An 18,827-nucleotide genomic window follows, 5' to 3' on the forward strand; every position below is an offset into this window, starting at 1 on the left:
AATTCCCACCCCATCACCCACCTAGATCATGACTAATTAACTTTTAAACTTTCTATTTCAAACAAATTTAAAAAAAAAAAAAAAAAACATTTTATTTAAACTTTTAAATTATAGCAACTTTTCCTTCATAACCTCAAAAGCAAATCAATAATTCTAACTGAAATTGTGATTTACTGCATCCTTGTTCCATCCGATCTGTTTGTTTATAACCTTTCTTGTAAAGTATAAAATTTTCAAACATTACTAATTCAAAAAAAAGTAAATTCTGGTGTCCTTCGAGTTACAATTAAATTTACTATTTCTTAGCTTGAAATAATTTAAGTTTTCAGAACTATTTCATTGTCTAATTCACAACACTTAAAAATCAACTCAAAACAACAAATCATCAAAATCAATAAGATCATCTGACCTACCTATCAGTACTGTGAACTTGAACTGTTCGTACACATTTATAATAAGCTATTGTATTTAAATTCCAACCTAAATAAGGTTTTAAAAAAAACTACTAATCCCTCTGTAAATTAAGAAAATTAACTTTAAAAATTAAACTTAAGGTATTAGTTCTTTTTGACAGCTACCACAACTCACTAGTTCCATTACATTACTATAACCTAAAAAGTTCTGTAAATAATGTTTATAACAAAAAAAAACTCCAGTTACTGTCTTCCATAAAAAAAAATAAAACTTTACATGACCTTATTAATCTCCACTTGTAAGTCCATGGCTGCCAGCTTTCTCTTCTCTTGAATCTTCAGTCTTGGCTCTTGTTTCAGTGATCTTGTATCTTGTCTCTCGAACTCTTGTCATCTTGTAAACTGGACTGCTGCTCAGCTCATCTTAAGGAATCTGTAACAGTTTCAAAAATACATGTTAATTTAAATTACATAATTCCTGTTCTTTGGTCCTAAAAAAAAATTGTATTATTAGTACACATTACCCTGAAACAACATTATTATTCATTGTTTATTACTTAAAAAAAATGCTTTACCATAAAATCCTTTTTTGTTCTTTTCATTAGGCCTATTTATTTTCCTTCTTCTTAATTAAATTCTGCTTCAAATGTTAATCCTAACTTAAGACCTACCATCTATTTATTATTCATTACCTACATTATTTATGTTACCCTAAAATTCCCATAAGTTTCTAATACTTCCTATCAAAGACATTCTCTCTAAAAAAAAATTTACTTGTGACTCTTAACTTAACAAACTTAAAAAAAACTTTTACACTAGACTTAACTTATTATTCATTCTTAGTTACTAAATTTCTATATGTAAACTTTAGTACTTACAAACAAAAACTGCCTATTTCTCTCTACCTCTTAATCTCTTTCAATTATTACAATAATAATGTTACCTTGCATCTTTAAACTTTCTTCTTTTCAATTAAATTAGACATCTCATAACAATAAAAATTCTGCCTATACTCTTCTTATGGGTGTACAAACCAACAACAAAATTTCAAATTCTCAAGTTTCCTTATATTTAAATTATGCAATACAAATAACCTCTGTGGTGCCTGTACCCTTTTAGGCCTACCACCTTCTCCTCTCACATCATGACAACTCTTATTCCTCGGGGTCTGTATTCACTGTTACAAATCAAATATCTCAAAAAAATTAAAAACAAATTTATTATTTTAAGAAAACAAAAATTTACATTGACTTTACTATGGAGCCTGGAAATCTCAATGTCCCACAGCAGCTAACATGACTAAATCCCATGGAACCCCAGGTTTACATAACCTGTGCCCAAAAATTTAAGCATACCAGGCTTTCCCTGCACTGGTTTTACAGCATCACACACTATTTAGGGCCCCTGATCTGCCATCAGTCCCAAGGAGTTTTCCCACAACCCCTCTCTACACAAGCGCCTACCGCATTCCTCTCAATTGGCTATCGGTTTTACGGCATTCTTTTGGGATCCGACCATCAAGTTAGGGCTAATCGAACATTAAACCTCCATACTTCCAAACTAATGTAAATCAATTAAATTTTCTCTGTAAATTCTAAAAATCAAAAAAAATTATTCCAACATGCCAAAGAAACTTCCAAAAAAAATTCATAATCTTATCTTCAAACCATTAAAATAAAAATAAATAGATTACTCTGTTTTCTCCTTAATAACTGTAAACTGTCAACAAATATCATGTCGTAAATTTTAACTATGCTTACTGACTCTTAATCATAAAATCTCATTTGTCCTAATTAATAAACAACCGATTTCCTTAAAATCTCACTGTATCTCTCACACTCAAACTTCACTGGCTGAATATCTCAATAAATTCAAAAACAATTATCTAAACTCAAAGAAACTCCTCCCCAATTATTCAAATTACTTCACCTTATTTTATTTCATTACTTAAAACACCTTACTCAAAAAAAAATTAATTAATTATCTAGCTATCTTCCATTATTATTTATTTACCGAACAAAACTTTCTCCTAAATTAATTTAGTAAAATTCAATTTCACATTAGGCAAGTACACTAACTCTCTACAGCAATGTTTCTCATTTCCCTCCTTCCTAACTGAATCCAATCTTACTTAACCTCCAGGGAATTTACCTCACAAAATAACCAAAAATTTCACTGTAGTGCCTATCTGCTATAGGCCCACTACACAGGGGGCTCTAACCCCACCAACAAACTTCATTGAAATGGTACCCTATCCCATACAGGATAGCCACTTCGGTACTACCATGGGGAACTCCTGCCCCAAACTACTCACAACTCTCAGGATTCTCCTGACCCTTAATTCCGTAGTCAGCCCATCTCCTATGGTCTGCGCTACAATTCCCTTTCTTCCCAGGGACACAACGCCTCACCTTAGGGTCCCTCGCCCTAATGAAAACATTAATTTTGTCTCTCTGTTCTTTTGGAGTAAATTCCCTCTACACACAAAATCTAGCCTTCCCAGTTTTCTCAATGCTTATCGATTTTATAGTGTACCTCCTTAATAATGTTTACAAATCCCAAAAAAATATTTTTAAAACCGAGGTAGAATTTAACTAACAAAAACATAAACAACTTACAACGAAACACTTCTAGCCTATACATCATACACTTCTTAAATTAAATTACTTACATACTGAAAGTTCCTCTTCTTCTAAAACACACTTAAATTTAAATTTATTTAACCAATAGTCTATTTTCTTATCGCTAAGTTACCGTACAGCTGATCAAAACAAGGTCACGGCCTGTCCACGTCTCCGTATGAGCCCGTGACGTCACCGAATTCCATCAGGTGCGCCAACCCTCGCTTGCGGTTCCTCCGTTCTCCGCTAGGTCTCAGCACCTCCCCGTCACGTGTTCACTCTGCCACGTCCACTGACGTGTCGTTCTGAAACAACTCTCAACATTTTTCTAATTAAAACAAAACATCACTATAAATTCTATAACTCTCTTTTACATAAACTCTCGTTTTCTCTTTAATTCCTTTCTAACGTTTATCCTTCCCTCGACTGATTTAATTCGTACGTCTCGTCTCCTACGCGCACGACAACAAAACAAACTTCACTTGAAAATAATTCCTATTTACGACAAAAAATTTTTATTTTAAATTATAATTCTCTTAACCTACAATCTTAAATTAACTTTAATAAAACTAAACCACTTGCATTATCTTTATTAAGTATTTAAATTATAACGTATTCTCCTCACGTAAAAATCCCCGATAAACTCAACGACTTAAAACAACTTATCACTATAAACTTTATCCTTACAAGTATCCTCAAATAAACATCTGTTACGTCAAAAAAAAAATCTCAAAGACTTCCTCCACTATAGACTAAAATTCCGTAATCCTCTCCTCAAGTAAACTCTTAATAACCTGCTATCAGAAGCTGAAACTAACTTAATAATAAACATAAAAATCTACCTCTCTCTCTCTCCAGAAATAGAACCTATCCGGCGAACTCTACCATTTCTGTCACGATCCACCTTCAGAGGGGGGGGGCGAGAATCGTAGCTCTTTACATAGAAACAACTCGCTTGGCATCAACTAGTCTTAACTTCATAAAATACTTTACTGTACCTAGGATCATAGTTTCGTCATCCCGTACAGGATGTCTGGTGAGAGCTGAACTAAGGAGATTTTGCAAAATAACATAATACTTAATTAAAATTATTTTATTCTTAAAGTCAAATACTCAACATCATTTTAAAGAACATTTAAATAGCGGGATTACAATTTAAAACAATAATCTCTTTACTTCCTTAACGATTGAACGACCTTACAAGAGAGAGAATGAGAGAACTTCACTAAACACTTCCCTAGTCCTTCCGAATACCTCAAATCATAATTAATACTTAAAATTAAAACAAAGATAAGTCCATACTCACATTTTCCGAAAAGCCTTTCTTGATCGATTACTTTAAAAAAATAACGTAGGGGCCTCTCCTGCCCTTGAAATCCCGAACGAACATTACATTTTAAAAACTATGACGCGTGACCCCTGACGAGGGCCATAGCCTCCGCCCGAAAGCTTGACGACTACATTATGACCTAACTTAAATTAAACGACTCGTGGCCTCTGGCGTCGACCATAGCTTCCGCCCGAAAGCTTGAATTCCTACATCACGAACGAACTAACAACTCGTGACCACAGGTGAGACGCATAGCCTCCGCCTGAGTGAGCCCCGAGTCACCACTCACTTGCGCTTAAATTCGCGCGCCCTGCCGCGCCTACCATAACAAAAGCTCGTTATTGAAGTCAAATTTACTAAACAACTAACTAGAACATCTGGGAAGACTACCCCCCCTCTACCCCAATGTGCAGGCCACACCGCGCGGCTTGTTACGACAGCGCGCCCCAGTAACTGCGGCCCGTGGCTGCGCCAGCGCGCGGCCAAACAAACAAACAAAATTCTGCAAGCCCGCAGCGCGCCGCGCCGGCCCCGTGCCCCAATTACATGGTCACGCCACTTGCGCTGACGAGTGAACAGAGCAGCCAGCCCAGAGTCCCGTCAGTAAAGTCCCTAAATTTGATTTCAACAACCCTGCAAAATTTCAACCCGCGACAATATATAGAATAAATAAAATTAATAAAAATTGAACTTATTAGAGATCAATAAAAATTTAACTAAAGTTTCCATTTATATATATTTTTTAAAAATAATGAAACTTCAATCAAAATTATTTCAGTGTTGTTGTTATTCTAGTAAAGAAGATAAACTTATTTCTTCCCTAGCTGTAGAACATCATGACACCTTGGAACACGCCGCAGACACTGGGGACTGATAGAAGCTAGTGGATGGGAAGAAAGCCGCGAAAGCTGTTGAAACACGGAGAACCCAGGACCTCTGCATCACAGAAATACAGTGTTACTCACAAATAACAAAAACACAAAATAACGACTAATAGTCGTTGCTTAAAGGGAAGGGAGTAGAATTTTAATAAAGATATTGGATTTCACTTACCAATTATGTGGGCTCGGATTATGTCCACAGGCCATAAAAAGAAGATGGAGTTTAAAGTCAGCATTAACACAAGATTGCCATTATGGCGCGGAGCACAATGCAGACATATGAAGCGATGGAATTTGTCGAGCCGTATCTAAACAAACTTTCAGTGAACCGAAAATACAAGACAGAGCAGCGACAGGGTGCAGCGGAGCATGGAAATTGTAATGGCGTATCAGCGGGAGCAACAGGTCGCTAAGCTGCGAAAGGATTCACCAATTGATGCCACGAGTAGCGCTGGCTCAGCTTCACTGGGTGCCACGAGTAGCTGGCTCAGCTTCACTGATGTTAATGTTTACACAGGAATGATTATGTTTGTATCCCAATATTTTTATTTCCATATTGCATTACAACACGGACTTATAACTATAGTGCTCTTTTTTTTAACTATGGGTGTGTGTGTTTGTTCAGAAATATAGATATATTATTCTTTCTGGTAAATTGCATAATGATCTGATGTATTTAAGCGAATGAAAAGATTTTCATTAAACATATCTAAGTACCATCTTTTTCGAATAATACAAAATATAAATTGAATTTAAATCGTTCTATGCGTTTGGGAGCTATGATGCCACAGACATAAACATAGGCAGACTGGCTTCAAACTTATAACACCCTTCTTTTTGCGTCGAGAACTAACAAAGGGTCTCTATACTCTATAACTCACACAAAACATAGTACACCGAATAGTTCAGAATTTCTCGACAAATAGATAGGAACTATAATACAGGAAGTGGAGATAGCCGTTGATGTTACTGTCATCCTAGAATGGACGTAATGAATGTGATGTGTTGCATAATCTAAAGACGAACTGAAGAGTGATCTGGTGCACTCGTGGGCGTGGCTACTGGCTAGTTGGAGGGCCGTGGTTGGTCAGCGGCGCGTGGCCACCCCTAGAGGACCAGGCTGATTGGCAGGATCAGGCTGGGCGTGGGCCGGTGTCGACCGCCTGGCCCGGGCCGCAAAGCCAAGTACATTTCCTTTTTGCATTTACTCGAAAACTCATTAGCAGAGTGTCCGGCTGGCTGTGGAACAAGGACGAGTCCTGCTTTGTTAGTTAGGCGATACATTTATAACTTGAGGACAGACACGTAATTGTCTGTACCGCGCACCGATGACAGTCAGCCACGACAGCTCTTTCTGTGCAGCAACGAGGAGAGCGACAGTGAGAGAGAGTAGTAACAAGGGCCAGGCGAGAATACTTGAGCTGTTGCTCTTATGATGAGTATAATAAAATTAAGAGTAAAATGAGATCCGACACACCGAGGACTGCTAGAAATGACAAAGCAAGATGTTAGAAAGTACTAACAGTCTAATGAAAATATAACTCCCTTTACAATTAAATCGGGAGTAAAATGTTTTTAAACAGGCCCTTAAAGAGATAGTAAAACTAAGACTCGCTAACTTCTTTCAATTTCCCATCATAAAATTAAAATGATATAATAATGAATAAATTGATATTTATTATGTAATTAAGTATACAAGTTATAATTCATATCATACTAGCCTATCAACTTGGCTTCGTTTTTTTGAGTTTCAGGACAGTGTTTACATTGTTATATTGAGGGGAAATGGATGTATGATATTGCGATACGTAATTAGCACCAATTAAATATAAACAGCCTTATATATTAACACTGTCAAAATTTCTAGCTTCAATGGTTTTGTTTTTAATAAATTATTTTATTATAACATGGTATAATATTGCGCCTATGTATTAGTTGAGAATATTTTATGTAACTACAAACAATTTGTTTTTTTCTCCTTTTTTTACTACTGTTAAGACGACAGCCTGTATGGCTGACAAGATGGCGGGAAGATCTGGTGTCTAGCATTAGTACTGTGAAGCGCGATGACGGTCGACCCTAGCATACGCGAATGCTAGATGGCGGTGAATATGGCTGTCGCGACGACTGGTTGTGGTAATATATGCCTTGAAAGGAGAAGTTGGTGTCTGTAGCTTTGTAAATATTGCGGGAAAAGGACGTAAAATTTTCACAAGTACATAGGCCTTGCATCGGGAATCGAACCCAGTATCTCTGAAATGCATGAAGTACGTGCGTTATTATTGAAATATTATTAAATATTTCAGTTTTTTGCACTTGGTGGTTTGAACTAGGGACTCCAAACAGGATTCTGTAATTGCGGTTTTTATTTTATTTTATAATCTTAAAAATAATTATTTCGTAAAATTATCATGTGATATTTAAGACAAAAGGGCAATCGAGGTGTAAAATTTCATATTAAGAGTAAAATTTCAGTTGAGGTTAACGTCAGGAGCTCAAAATAAAATTTTTTACAGTATTTGAAGCATTATGTAAAAATTTCCATCCACCAAAATCTTTAAAAACCGGGTAACTGTACCTCAAAACGAGATTTTTGTTATTGAAAACAGGAAATTTTGAGTAATTGTGGAAATATTTCAGTCAATTTTAAGAAATGTTAAGTCGAATTTGAAGGTCACAGCCCATACGTCACAAATCTAAGATGGTGGCCCACAATCATCAATTAACTTCCAGATTCCTGCGCTCGGAGCCCCCAATATATATGTATGTATATATATAACATTTACGCTAGTTTTTACTTATGCACTGGTATGCTGCAACGCCGACTAATAGCGCAGATGTACTTCATTTAGAACACGCTTCAGTTCGTGGCCTTCTTCAGTAAAATATTGACTGATAACGCTGACTGTGCATTACAGTCTCGAAGAAAAAGGGTTATTGCCATGTTCAACAAATCTTCTCGACTGGCCCCTTCTTTAAACATGCTAATTGAACCGCGCATTTACCTGGGCCTTGTAGGTAGCTTTGAATAGGGAGTAGATAATGAATGTCACAGTCATGGCACCATCTGCTGCTGTGGTTGGCCAGTAATCCCAAAAAAAAGCACACGATGCAAACTCTACTTCCTGCGTGGTTGGTAAACCACATAAGGCGTATAGGAAACAGACGTGCTCAGGTGCCTCCCTCACCCATACCCTCTCAAAGAACACTAGTGTCAAGTTAGTAAATGTTTGGGCCCACCTCAGGAGCATGCGGCTGTCGACAGGCTGGGTGGCGCCCCTGTACACGCTGCTGGCCAAGGACCTGATCCACAGGGACAGCTGTCCCTACACGAAGGGCTTGTCGGAGTTCTTCTCCGGGGGCAGCTGCGTGCCGGGGGTGCTGGCTGCCGAGAACAACCCCAGCGGCAACAACCCTGCTCGGCTGTGCAGTCTGTGCGCCGGCAACCTGGACGGAGGTGGGTGCCAGCCGCCAGCACACAGCACACAGCCCTCAGTCGGCTGTGCGCTCAGGGGTTCATTATACTGCAGACTTTCAAGTTGAGCCGCGTCGCACTCTGCATTGCAGCAGGCATCTTCAGGACTGGCAATGGAATGAGAGCTGGGAGGCGACACTCTACAAACAAATTGTTTTTTCTCACACAAAATATATGTGGTAGCAGGGTTTAGCGAGGTACAGCTAAACCACTACAGGTTCTGATGGCAGAGCTTACCCATCTCCTTTTTATCTATTCGTTTTACACCGAAAGTTGCGAAGAAAAGTCAGGTTGAGCTCATGGCTGATAATAACTGACTTTCTTGTGTCTAACGTTTCTGCGTTATAAGGTTCTTCAAGATTCGACACTCGATTAATTTTCTTAAGTTATACATCTTAAAGTGCCTTGAGGGTAAAATCTTGATATGCAACGATATGCGCGTGCAACATGCATAGGACAACTTAGCAGGATTAATTCAACGGCGCATGCGCGTTTCGACCAGTTGTGTTCAAACGACAAATATTCAACGTAGCATGTTGGTTTTCAAAGAAATAATAAAAAAAAAGAGTTCATGCTGAAAACTAATTTTCTAAATCTCATGTGTATATATAATAATTGAATTTATAAGTATATCAACTAGTTTATCTTTTTTAATGCTGAAACTAGCGAACACAGTTTCTGTAATTTGAATTAATTTCCACCGATTTTCTTATAATTTAACAGCCGAAAATATTGTGTTATAATTATAACATGCATGGCGCCGATATTTACCACGTTGTCCTATTCCTTTAGTATAACGAAGGCTACGCTCTCCATCGCTTTTGATGTTATCAATATGCTTCATTTAATCGTGAGAAGTATAAATGCTAACGCGTGTACATAAGTACATGCATTGTTTTATACTGTATACGAAAAGGAATATTATGCTATAGGAATTGTTTCGTTTCAACTCTGTGTAGTCACGACGTCACGTAGTTAGCGAGTGCATTGACCGCGCACCAAGACTCGCCGCTCCAGTGTTTATGTTTGTTCCGTTGGTGCACAGTGTTTGAGATCGCTGACGAGTGGCGAGGCGGCGCAGCAGAGGTGAAGGTGGTTCCAGGGAGAGTGCGTTGGGTAGGCAGAGCCGATGTCAGCCCGGTGCATTAGTACTGCTAGGATACTCGGAGTACTGCAAGGGTCTGTAAGGGTCCGCCAGCCTTGCCGCGGTAAGCAGAGCGGCGGGTGCTCTCTAGCGAGGTCTTGGTTCGACCCTCGGGTGGAGAAGGGCCTACAGCGACTATCATGCATGGACAGGGCTGAGCATGCAAATACGACAAATAAACAGGGAGGTCATTAAAAATACCTTTCAGTGTATTGATTGAAAGTCACAATGACTAAATCTCTAGAAACTTTATAGGCAGGCCACAAGTGCGAACGGTTATTTGCTTCAGTTTACAAACTTTACAAATAACTTGCTAACTTTGCGAATAATTTCTTTTTACTATATGACTAGTCAAATTTAACAGATTGAAAAATTTATTCAGCTTTGATCTCCAAATATATATATATATATTTTAAATTTGTACCATATTTGATTTGATTTAGAATTTTATCAATAATATGGTTATTAAGAATTGCATAGCAAAAATTTTTCGGCATAGCATCAAATAATTTGGTGCCGATTATAAATAAATTTTTTAAAAAGTTTTTAAAAAACGCAAACCTGTATAACTGAAAAACTACAACAATATTTGGATTTGAAGTTTTTAAGTTAAGAACCGTAATTGTCTGGCGTAATAACTGTTCTCGGCTTGACATAAAGTTATGGGACATTATGTATATTAAGTTTCCTGATTGCTCAAATCACCTGTAACATTACATATGGAATATCTTGACATATTCAATAATTAATTCAACTGACAATTTTAGTAACTCCGTGGTTTTAATATAAATTTCGATTCAAACTTTTTTTATTCATATATATCAACTTCCAAAATTCTCCACAAAGTGTATTAGATATATTAGGAACAGATATCTCATTTACCTACTGATTCAATTATTGTCAATAAATTTGAAATACAGAACCATTATTTTGTGTAAATCAGAGCACTAGTTAAATTAAAACCATAACCTTAAAGTGTTTGCTTTGTCCGAATACATAATCGCGATGTATTAACGTTCGTAAATTTTTTATTGCAAGAAGTAATGTTTCTTATCAGAGATTTCATAGTATAACATTCTGAAGGAAACTGAATGGCAATGCGCTTTATATATTATAGGCATATTTATTTATTTGGGACCGATATTTACTTTGTTATTATGGAAGATTCTATATAGTACGAAAAACGTTTTAGGTAGATTTTTTCAGAAAAAGATTAAATATATGAGAAAAAAATTAATGATTTAAAAAAAATATCTGATAAATCACAAATTCAAAAAATCAAACATATGTATATTACATTTCGGCTTTCAGTTCAGTTCATTGAAGTTATTCTGGAATAAAAAATTTTTAAATATATTTCCCATAAAAATATAATTTGGTAGATACATGCATCAGGTTAGTTTTTATAATGTGTCCAACACTATTCAGATATAAAAGGTAAACGAGCGCACAGGGAAAACACGTGAAGTGGAGAACTGGCAGGCATGAGTGTGAGGGAGGGGAAATGTTGCAGGAGAGTCGCCCAACAGCGTCTGTCCCGCCAGCAGCCAGGAGGCATTCTTCAGCTACACGGGAGCCTTCCGCTGCCTGGCCACCGGCCGAGGGGACGTGGCCTTCGCCAAGCACGTCACCGTGCAGATCAACACAGGTGTGCACCTTACAGTGACTGCAGCTCAACTCTGTTCTATGTGGCACATTGCTTTGCCCTTTGTATCTTAAGGGTTACGCACCACCATTTAACAATTTTTATCCTTAAGTTATCTTCCTACATAATTATTTATTTAAATTAGCTGTAAACCTTGTATATCCAGAACACACTATCCAAGAATTTTTCAAAACTTATATTTGCAAACAACTAAATTCTTGTATATATGGCTGAGTACATTAAGCTATGAATAGGATTATTTCCGGCCGACTCTGTAATGAAGTCTTACGATGCGAGAAGCTATTTGTTTGAGTCCCAGGTAAGACATGGGTGTAAATTTGTAATTTTTAAAGTGTTTATATAAATACATAACAAAATTTATTTTTGAAATTAATCAACCGTCAGTCTAAAGCCATAAATGTTTGGTGCGTGGTTGATGACAGTTACCACCATCCACAGATTTAAAGGGAGGCCAGAGTTTCTGGTGGATGAATAAAAGGTCCTACGCCTTTTTGCCCTGGTTTTGGGGGTCCCGGACAGGCTGTTGTGCTGTCTCTTCGTCTCCGTACTGGGGAAGGGTACTGGCTAATCTCGCACGCCTCTTCTGTACGTCACAGTCTCACCATAGTCATCTGCCCATTATGATGGCTGGGAGTCAGTTCAGCCTTCGGGCCCATTAAACCGTTTTTGATGGTTGTTAGAAAATTACATTATTAAGTCATTCAGAAAACGAAATGTTAGGTGTTGCTCAATGTCAGATCACGTGAGGTCATGAAACAGCTGTAATGTTTCTTTTGCAGAACTGTTTATTAGATTTTGCTTCTGGTGCACTTAATACAAGAAAGCTCGTTGTAGCGATTATTAGCTTTCATGCAAAATTTTTAGCTGAAGGGAGTGATTTTAACGGACAAAAGTCATTTATATTTTACTCAACAGAGACAGGAATTTTTTTCTCATGAACGTAAGTAGTATTCTTGTAGTACAATATTTTTATGGATGTCAAATTCTGCTAAAATCTTTACCATTTCTGTTGCGTCTGCAAGATGTAGATGATCGTATTAGATATTTTCAAACTCATTCATAACTCTCATGAATATTTGCAACACTTGCAGCCACAACTGCAAAGAACTTGCCAAGATACAGTCCATCCACGAAAAAGATTTCATTTCATAAACAGAAGAGCCACTGCGGTCGAGCTTCAAGCCCGGAAGTTTCACAGTTTGGAGACGTGGCGGACGTTGCAATGAGCAGTTCTGGTCGGATAACTCCAGTGTTCCCCGCTGATGCACTACATCACGGATCCTTTCACATCGCTCCACCCTCGTAGGCTCCAGCGACCTCGAGGTTCGACGCCACGTAGAGACAGAGCAAGTGACAGGCTTACGGAAAATTGTAATCCAAGCTGCAGCAATATATTTGATCATCCAAAATGGAATGGCCTCATACCCCTTAAACCACAAGGAAAGCTTATATTTGACGTTTTCAGTCGCATGCCCGAATTTTGACATTCTAGAATTTTTTACCGTGGATGCATGTGAACATTACCAAAGTGTAGAGTTGATGGGTTTGGTCAGTCACATTAACCGTATAATAAATCTTATCCTTCGCAGAAACAAAATTCCAAGGTTGCTGGAACATTGAATTTCCGATGCGTAACTGAGGCTGTTCATCTTAGGCTTCTCTAAACCAACCGTCCAGTTCAGTTTGTCCACCGCCAGAGCGCAGGCCAGTCTCCGTGACGCGAGCCTCGTGTCCGTGTTGCAGACGGCCACAACCAGGCCGAGTGGGCCAGACACCTGCGCTCCGAGGACTTCGAGCTGCTGTGTCCTGACGGCGGGCGGAGACCCGTCACGGACTACGAGTCCTGCCACCTGGTCGAGGTGCCCCCGCACATGGTGAGCCCGGCGCCTGGGTGGTTCACTCTGCTCGAGCCAGCGGGGTAGGGAGTGTCGCGTCCTGCGGGCGGTACGGGCGATACGTGACCTGGGGTAGGTAGGCCTACTCCTTCCGGGTTGATCCAAGAGTTCTGGGACGTTCAGAAGAGACTGTTTGGAAACAAGTTGCCGGAACTATCGTGAGTTTATAGCAATATGGTTTCATGTATCTGGTATTTTCAACTTTAAAACAGTGCGATTGAACATATAGGGTCATTTAAAAGCACAATATACCTGTTATGAGAATAAGAAAATATCTTAAGACATTAAGCCTTTTTAACCACACTCATTTTCTAGTACACAACTTATTAAAATTTTCACTGACCTTTTTCATGGTATGCCAGTGTTCTGTGCAATTCAGGTTGTTCAGAAGCTAATTTATAAAACCCGCTTTACGCGAATGTGAATTCTTAAATATGACATAACCATTCAAAGTCCATTTTAAGAATGATATTTATTTAGTACATTAAAATTATTTTAACTTAAACTTCGGTTCTTCCGATTACTAGATTTTAATAATTGTGTCTCCCCCCCCCCCCCCCCAAACCAATCCAAATTAATAGTGTGTTGCACTCGCTCGCTTATTACATGAACAATTATTACCTTTTAATATTATAAACATGTTGTGTCATTTCATTCATTGAGTATACTACATTATAAATAAAAACGCCGATCTTGCTGCAACTACCTATAACGCATCGTTTTATGTGTACTACGTCAGTGAAAGTTTCTACTCGAGTTATATAACGCCTGGGATGTAAGAAAATATGTTGTGTGCAAATGGTGTGCCACCCGCTTTTATTAATTTTAAGATTAATAAAAGTTTTTGCAATACTCTCTAAGTTCATATATGTTTCCATATTTTACACAGAAACTATTTCTTAAAATGGTTTTCAAGACAAGAGTATCACACGTAAGAACTAAGCTAGGCTGTAAGTGGCATATATAGACTCTTAACAAATATCTGTAAGAAATCAACCCAAAACAACGTCAATATATGTGATGTTCCATTTTTTAAAGTAATACTAATTTTGTTATTTATCTGGCATTTCGGCACGTGCATTATTCCACGATATGTATTGTCGATGGGCTGCTGTGTGACGGGAGCAGCTCGACGCCACTCGGTCTGCCCGCAGGTGGTGACCAGCAGCGCCAAGTCGGAGACCTCCGTGGAGACCATCCGGCACGCCGTGCTCACGGCGGCCAACCTGTACGCCAAGAGGCCGGACCTCTTCAAGCTGTTCGGCGACTACATGGGCATCGGCGACTTGCTCTTCCTGGTGAGCGCAGCCGCCTCCTCCCAGACCTCGCCTGTGGCCCAACACTCCAGCCTCGTGGCTCGTTGTTGGTGCTGCAGAGTCGCACAGAACTATGTGTGCGTTCGCATTCTAACGTAGCAAGTGCTCGATACTTCAAGCCTTGTACATTAAAATATCGCAGTGTTATTGGAAAAGTATGGTAAACCATGCGTCGTAAATCTGTTTATGTGTCGAGAAGAAGCTAGTTATCACAAATCACACCCATTATGGATGTTTCAGACATTTCAAAACTCGGCAAGTACAGTTTTGTTTGATAGTTGACAGCAAAATTATTGTACCTGTTTCTTTTAGTTGCCAACTTTTCTCAGTAACCCCACGATATGCACTCCGTCCACAAAAATCTTCTCATTCATAGTTTTATCGAAAGTAGTTGTATCTTTGAGTACTATTCGTAAAGGCACACATAGCATATTCATATAGCATCATTAGGTAGTCTATGGGTGACTAGGTGTTCATGTGTCTTGATTCCTGCACGAATATTGTTCTGGCGCTATCAATGGGGATTTATGAAATTTTATATTTTAATAAGCATACTTGGTGTAATAACATCATCACTTACCAATTTTTGAATTCTGTAATATTGCAAATATTGCAGTTAATCAGATTACAGATCTCTATCAGAATGCATTGTCAAAATCAAGCACATTTTGACGTGACTGTGTGTGAAAGTGATGTGAAGTGTGTTGGTTTGCCAAATACAGCGGAAAATATTTTATATGGTAATTTTAACTCACTCTGAGAGTAATTAGTATCTAAGTAAGATAGACTGTATGCTCCATGAAACACATTGCCTATATATGTTTAATATTCGAGTGTTAAGCGTAATCGTAGAATGTGCTTTCAGTTCTTGATGTTTTAAAAACATATAATTTATAGCATGAGTTAAGTATATTTAATTATTTACGTAAATAATTTAATTTTAGTTGTTATAGTGACTGTAATTAATTCACGTGTTTTAAACTAACTCCCTCCTCACATTCATTATACCCATCGTAGCACTGACAGTTATTATAGTCACCATTGTTATTTGGTCCAGTAGTCTTTCGTTCAGAACAGACTTAATCCAAAACTTATCGAAACGTTTGGACTTTTTTGAAACCGATCAATAATGAAAGGAATATCAAGAAAATTTACTTATCATATTTTTCGCTGCCTTACAACTCTTATTTTAGTATCACGCTGCCGTGCTTCGCTGCGTTGACCTCATAAACTGATCAGTCTGGTAACACCAACCACAGGCTTTACTCCAGGCATCATGCCAGTAAGCCGAGTTGTTGGTGGTCATAGAAAATGACACTCACAGTTTGTATGTATACCAGACAGCAATCTTGCATTTAAAAATATCCACATTATCAGCCAATTTACCCAAAACCTTAATTAATTATACACCTAAACCTTCTTCATGAATCACTCCTTCTGTTGGTGAAAACCGTATGAAAATCCGTTCCGTAGTTTTTGAGTTAATCGCGTTCAGACACACAGACAGATACGGCGAGAGGACTTTCTCTTATAATATGTATTGATGTATTGATTAGTGGGTGTTTGCACACGCTCAGTTATTCTTCACGATTTAAAACCGAATATTTCTGAAGTAGATACTATAATTCATTTGCTGTCCCATACCATCACTTTCCTTCTTCTCTTCTCCACTTGTCTCTCAGGTTTTTTAATAATTTGGTATTCCTTGTAGCCTAATTTTGGCAAACTTAGATTCACGTTAATTTTCCCTTTTCCCTGTGCATGTAAACACATTTACTTAGTCGGTATTTTATTTTTCAGACTTGACAAAGCATAATCGTAGTTCGTCTTGACGTTCCGGATCGGCAACTTCCAACATGATGACACTTCTTTTAATTAGTTTTTTCTTAGCTTGCCTGACACCTTGGATACTTAAAATAGCATCTTTTCAGTCTTGTATAATTTGTTTTCTTCATGACCTGATAATTGTGTACTTAGTCGTATGGCTAATACGCTTGCTTTTGGACCTTAATATCGCCGGTTGCGCTCTGGTTCCATAACAACCACCACTACGCTCACGATTTTATAAAATTTACATCGTAAAACAGCTACTCCGGTGGCTCATATCAGTGAAACGTATCATCATCAGTGTCATACAACATGGCCGGCACCTGTATTTGACACTAGCGGTGCCTACCAGTGAACGGTGGGATCAAGAATGATGTCCTACAACATGTCTTACAACAGGAAACGACCTCTTGTGAGGTCTATTGGGTGGGGAAGCGTGGGAAGCTGGGAGAGGCATACCGTAATTATAGCAGATTAGTCTTGGGGTGTATCAGAATTTCTCTCTGGTCCACATTTGGCATAACATAATTTATAATATGGCCGCATGACGTATAAAATGATTTCCACCACATTGTAATATTAAGTATGGTAATGTATTCCATAATTTTCATGGTTATTTGATAAAAAATACATTATCTTGCAGAAGAATAATTCTCATAACTTTGTATGCTTCTATTTTTCAGAATGCAGCAACAAATTTGGTTCCTGTGTCAGAAATAAGTGCGGCTCAACTACATTTTAACGAAATATTAAACACGATCAAAGGTTGTGATTCCTCTGTCTCTTACTAGCCCATTTTTAGGTATAGTAAATATTTTATACATTGTACGATATCAAAATTCGAGGCATATACAAAGTATCAAGAAGTGTACGAGACAAAATGTACACTATTGTCTAATTATAACAGGAACCATTAAAACAAAATGTTATTTGCAAACATTATTACATACATTCGGAAATTTATTTCAAAAGATTTGGTAATTGGTTGGTGTTCTATGGACTTCATTCAAGACTTACCTTGAAATACAGAGTGATCGAAAAGTCGCGCACATCAAATCCAAACGATGTGTTTAATCAAGCTGGCTATAACTCACATACATACAGGACCAATGCATTCATAAAACAGATAAGAATGATAACACAGGACAAACATATCCTTGCAACTTATGCTCGAAATGGCTGCCCCTTTGAGTTATGCATAAGCGAGCACGTGTGGTCACTTTGTGGAGTACACGTGCACCGAGGTTGTTAATCTCTGTCGAAACTCGTCTGCAACTCGTGCACACGAACGAGCGACGAAACAATGAGTACGGTCTGCTCTGTGGAAACTCTCTGTCTGCCGGACATGAAACAAAGGTACGTGCGGACATGGTTTGACCAATGTGCGATGGATGCCACGTCTGTTCGTTGTTTATACGCTTACAGTATTATGTAGGAGTGCACGCTACACTAACACAACTTACGATACCACATTTTACAACCTTCACTTTCATGTGCGTGGCTTTCAGATCTCTCTGCATTAAACAGTACAAACAGTTTACTTAAACTTTCATTTTTAAGAAATTTTCAATTGCTTAGTGACCAAATATTTGTACTTCCTAATAAAATGTGCTTAGAAACGAAAATGTTAACTTTGGTTTATATTTGGTTACCGTTTAATTAAACTAGAAACTGGTATGTGTTTATTACTAGTTACTAAAATGTATGCCACATATTTAGTAAATTAATTTCGAAAACATTTCATGTAATTCCATAGATCAGTGAAAATTGTCTTGTTTTCACCATAAAATATATATTTTAGAAATTTCTATTAATAATTTTTGTCACATTATTGTGCACTTGTCACATTTTGCGGGGGTTGGAAAAACTCATTTGTATGTTGTTTTTTTTTTTAACTGTGTTACTATTTGGATTGCAAAAATTAATATATGTTTCTTGTTTTTCTTTTTTTTCTAGTACAAAAATGATAATGTATTAAAAATGATTTCTAGAACAAAATAAAAATTTTAAATAAGTATATTGTGAAGGTTTTCTTCATTTTAGTATTTTATATTATATTTTATATATATATATTATTTATCAAACTCAGAACAAAAATTATTATTACAGCTATTTGAAGGAAAGTATTTTGCAACACACCAAAATATTATCCTTACTCGAAAATGTGAAAAATGTATATTATTCTTTGTTATACTATTTATATTAATGCGATGAAGAAGAAACATTAAAGTTATATTAAATGGAGAAAATATTTGGCTC

The 18,827-nt window shown here is 37.5% G+C and overlaps 1 protein-coding gene across 1 annotated transcript in view; it reads left to right on the top strand.

The window, feature by feature from the left end:
• The window catches only part of LOC134527410 (transferrin), an 82,537-nt gene extending 63,952 nt beyond the window's left edge, over positions 1–18,585 (top strand). The window contains exons 11-15 of the mRNA XM_063360074.1: positions 8,511–8,702; positions 11,378–11,512; positions 13,274–13,404; positions 14,580–14,723; positions 17,252–18,585. Coding sequence (XP_063216144.1) covers positions 8,511–8,702; positions 11,378–11,512; positions 13,274–13,404; positions 14,580–14,723; positions 17,252–17,359 — 710 coding nt within the window. The 3' untranslated portion in view covers positions 17,360–18,585. The remainder of the gene's footprint in view (positions 1–8,510; positions 8,703–11,377; positions 11,513–13,273; positions 13,405–14,579; positions 14,724–17,251) is intronic.
• Positions 18,586–18,827: the final 242 nt, after the last annotated feature.

The sequence above is a fragment of the Bacillus rossius genome, chromosome 1, assembly GCF_032445375.1.
Source record: "Bacillus rossius redtenbacheri isolate Brsri chromosome 1, Brsri_v3, whole genome shotgun sequence".
Lineage (NCBI taxonomy): Eukaryota > Metazoa > Arthropoda > Insecta > Phasmatodea > Bacillidae > Bacillus > Bacillus rossius.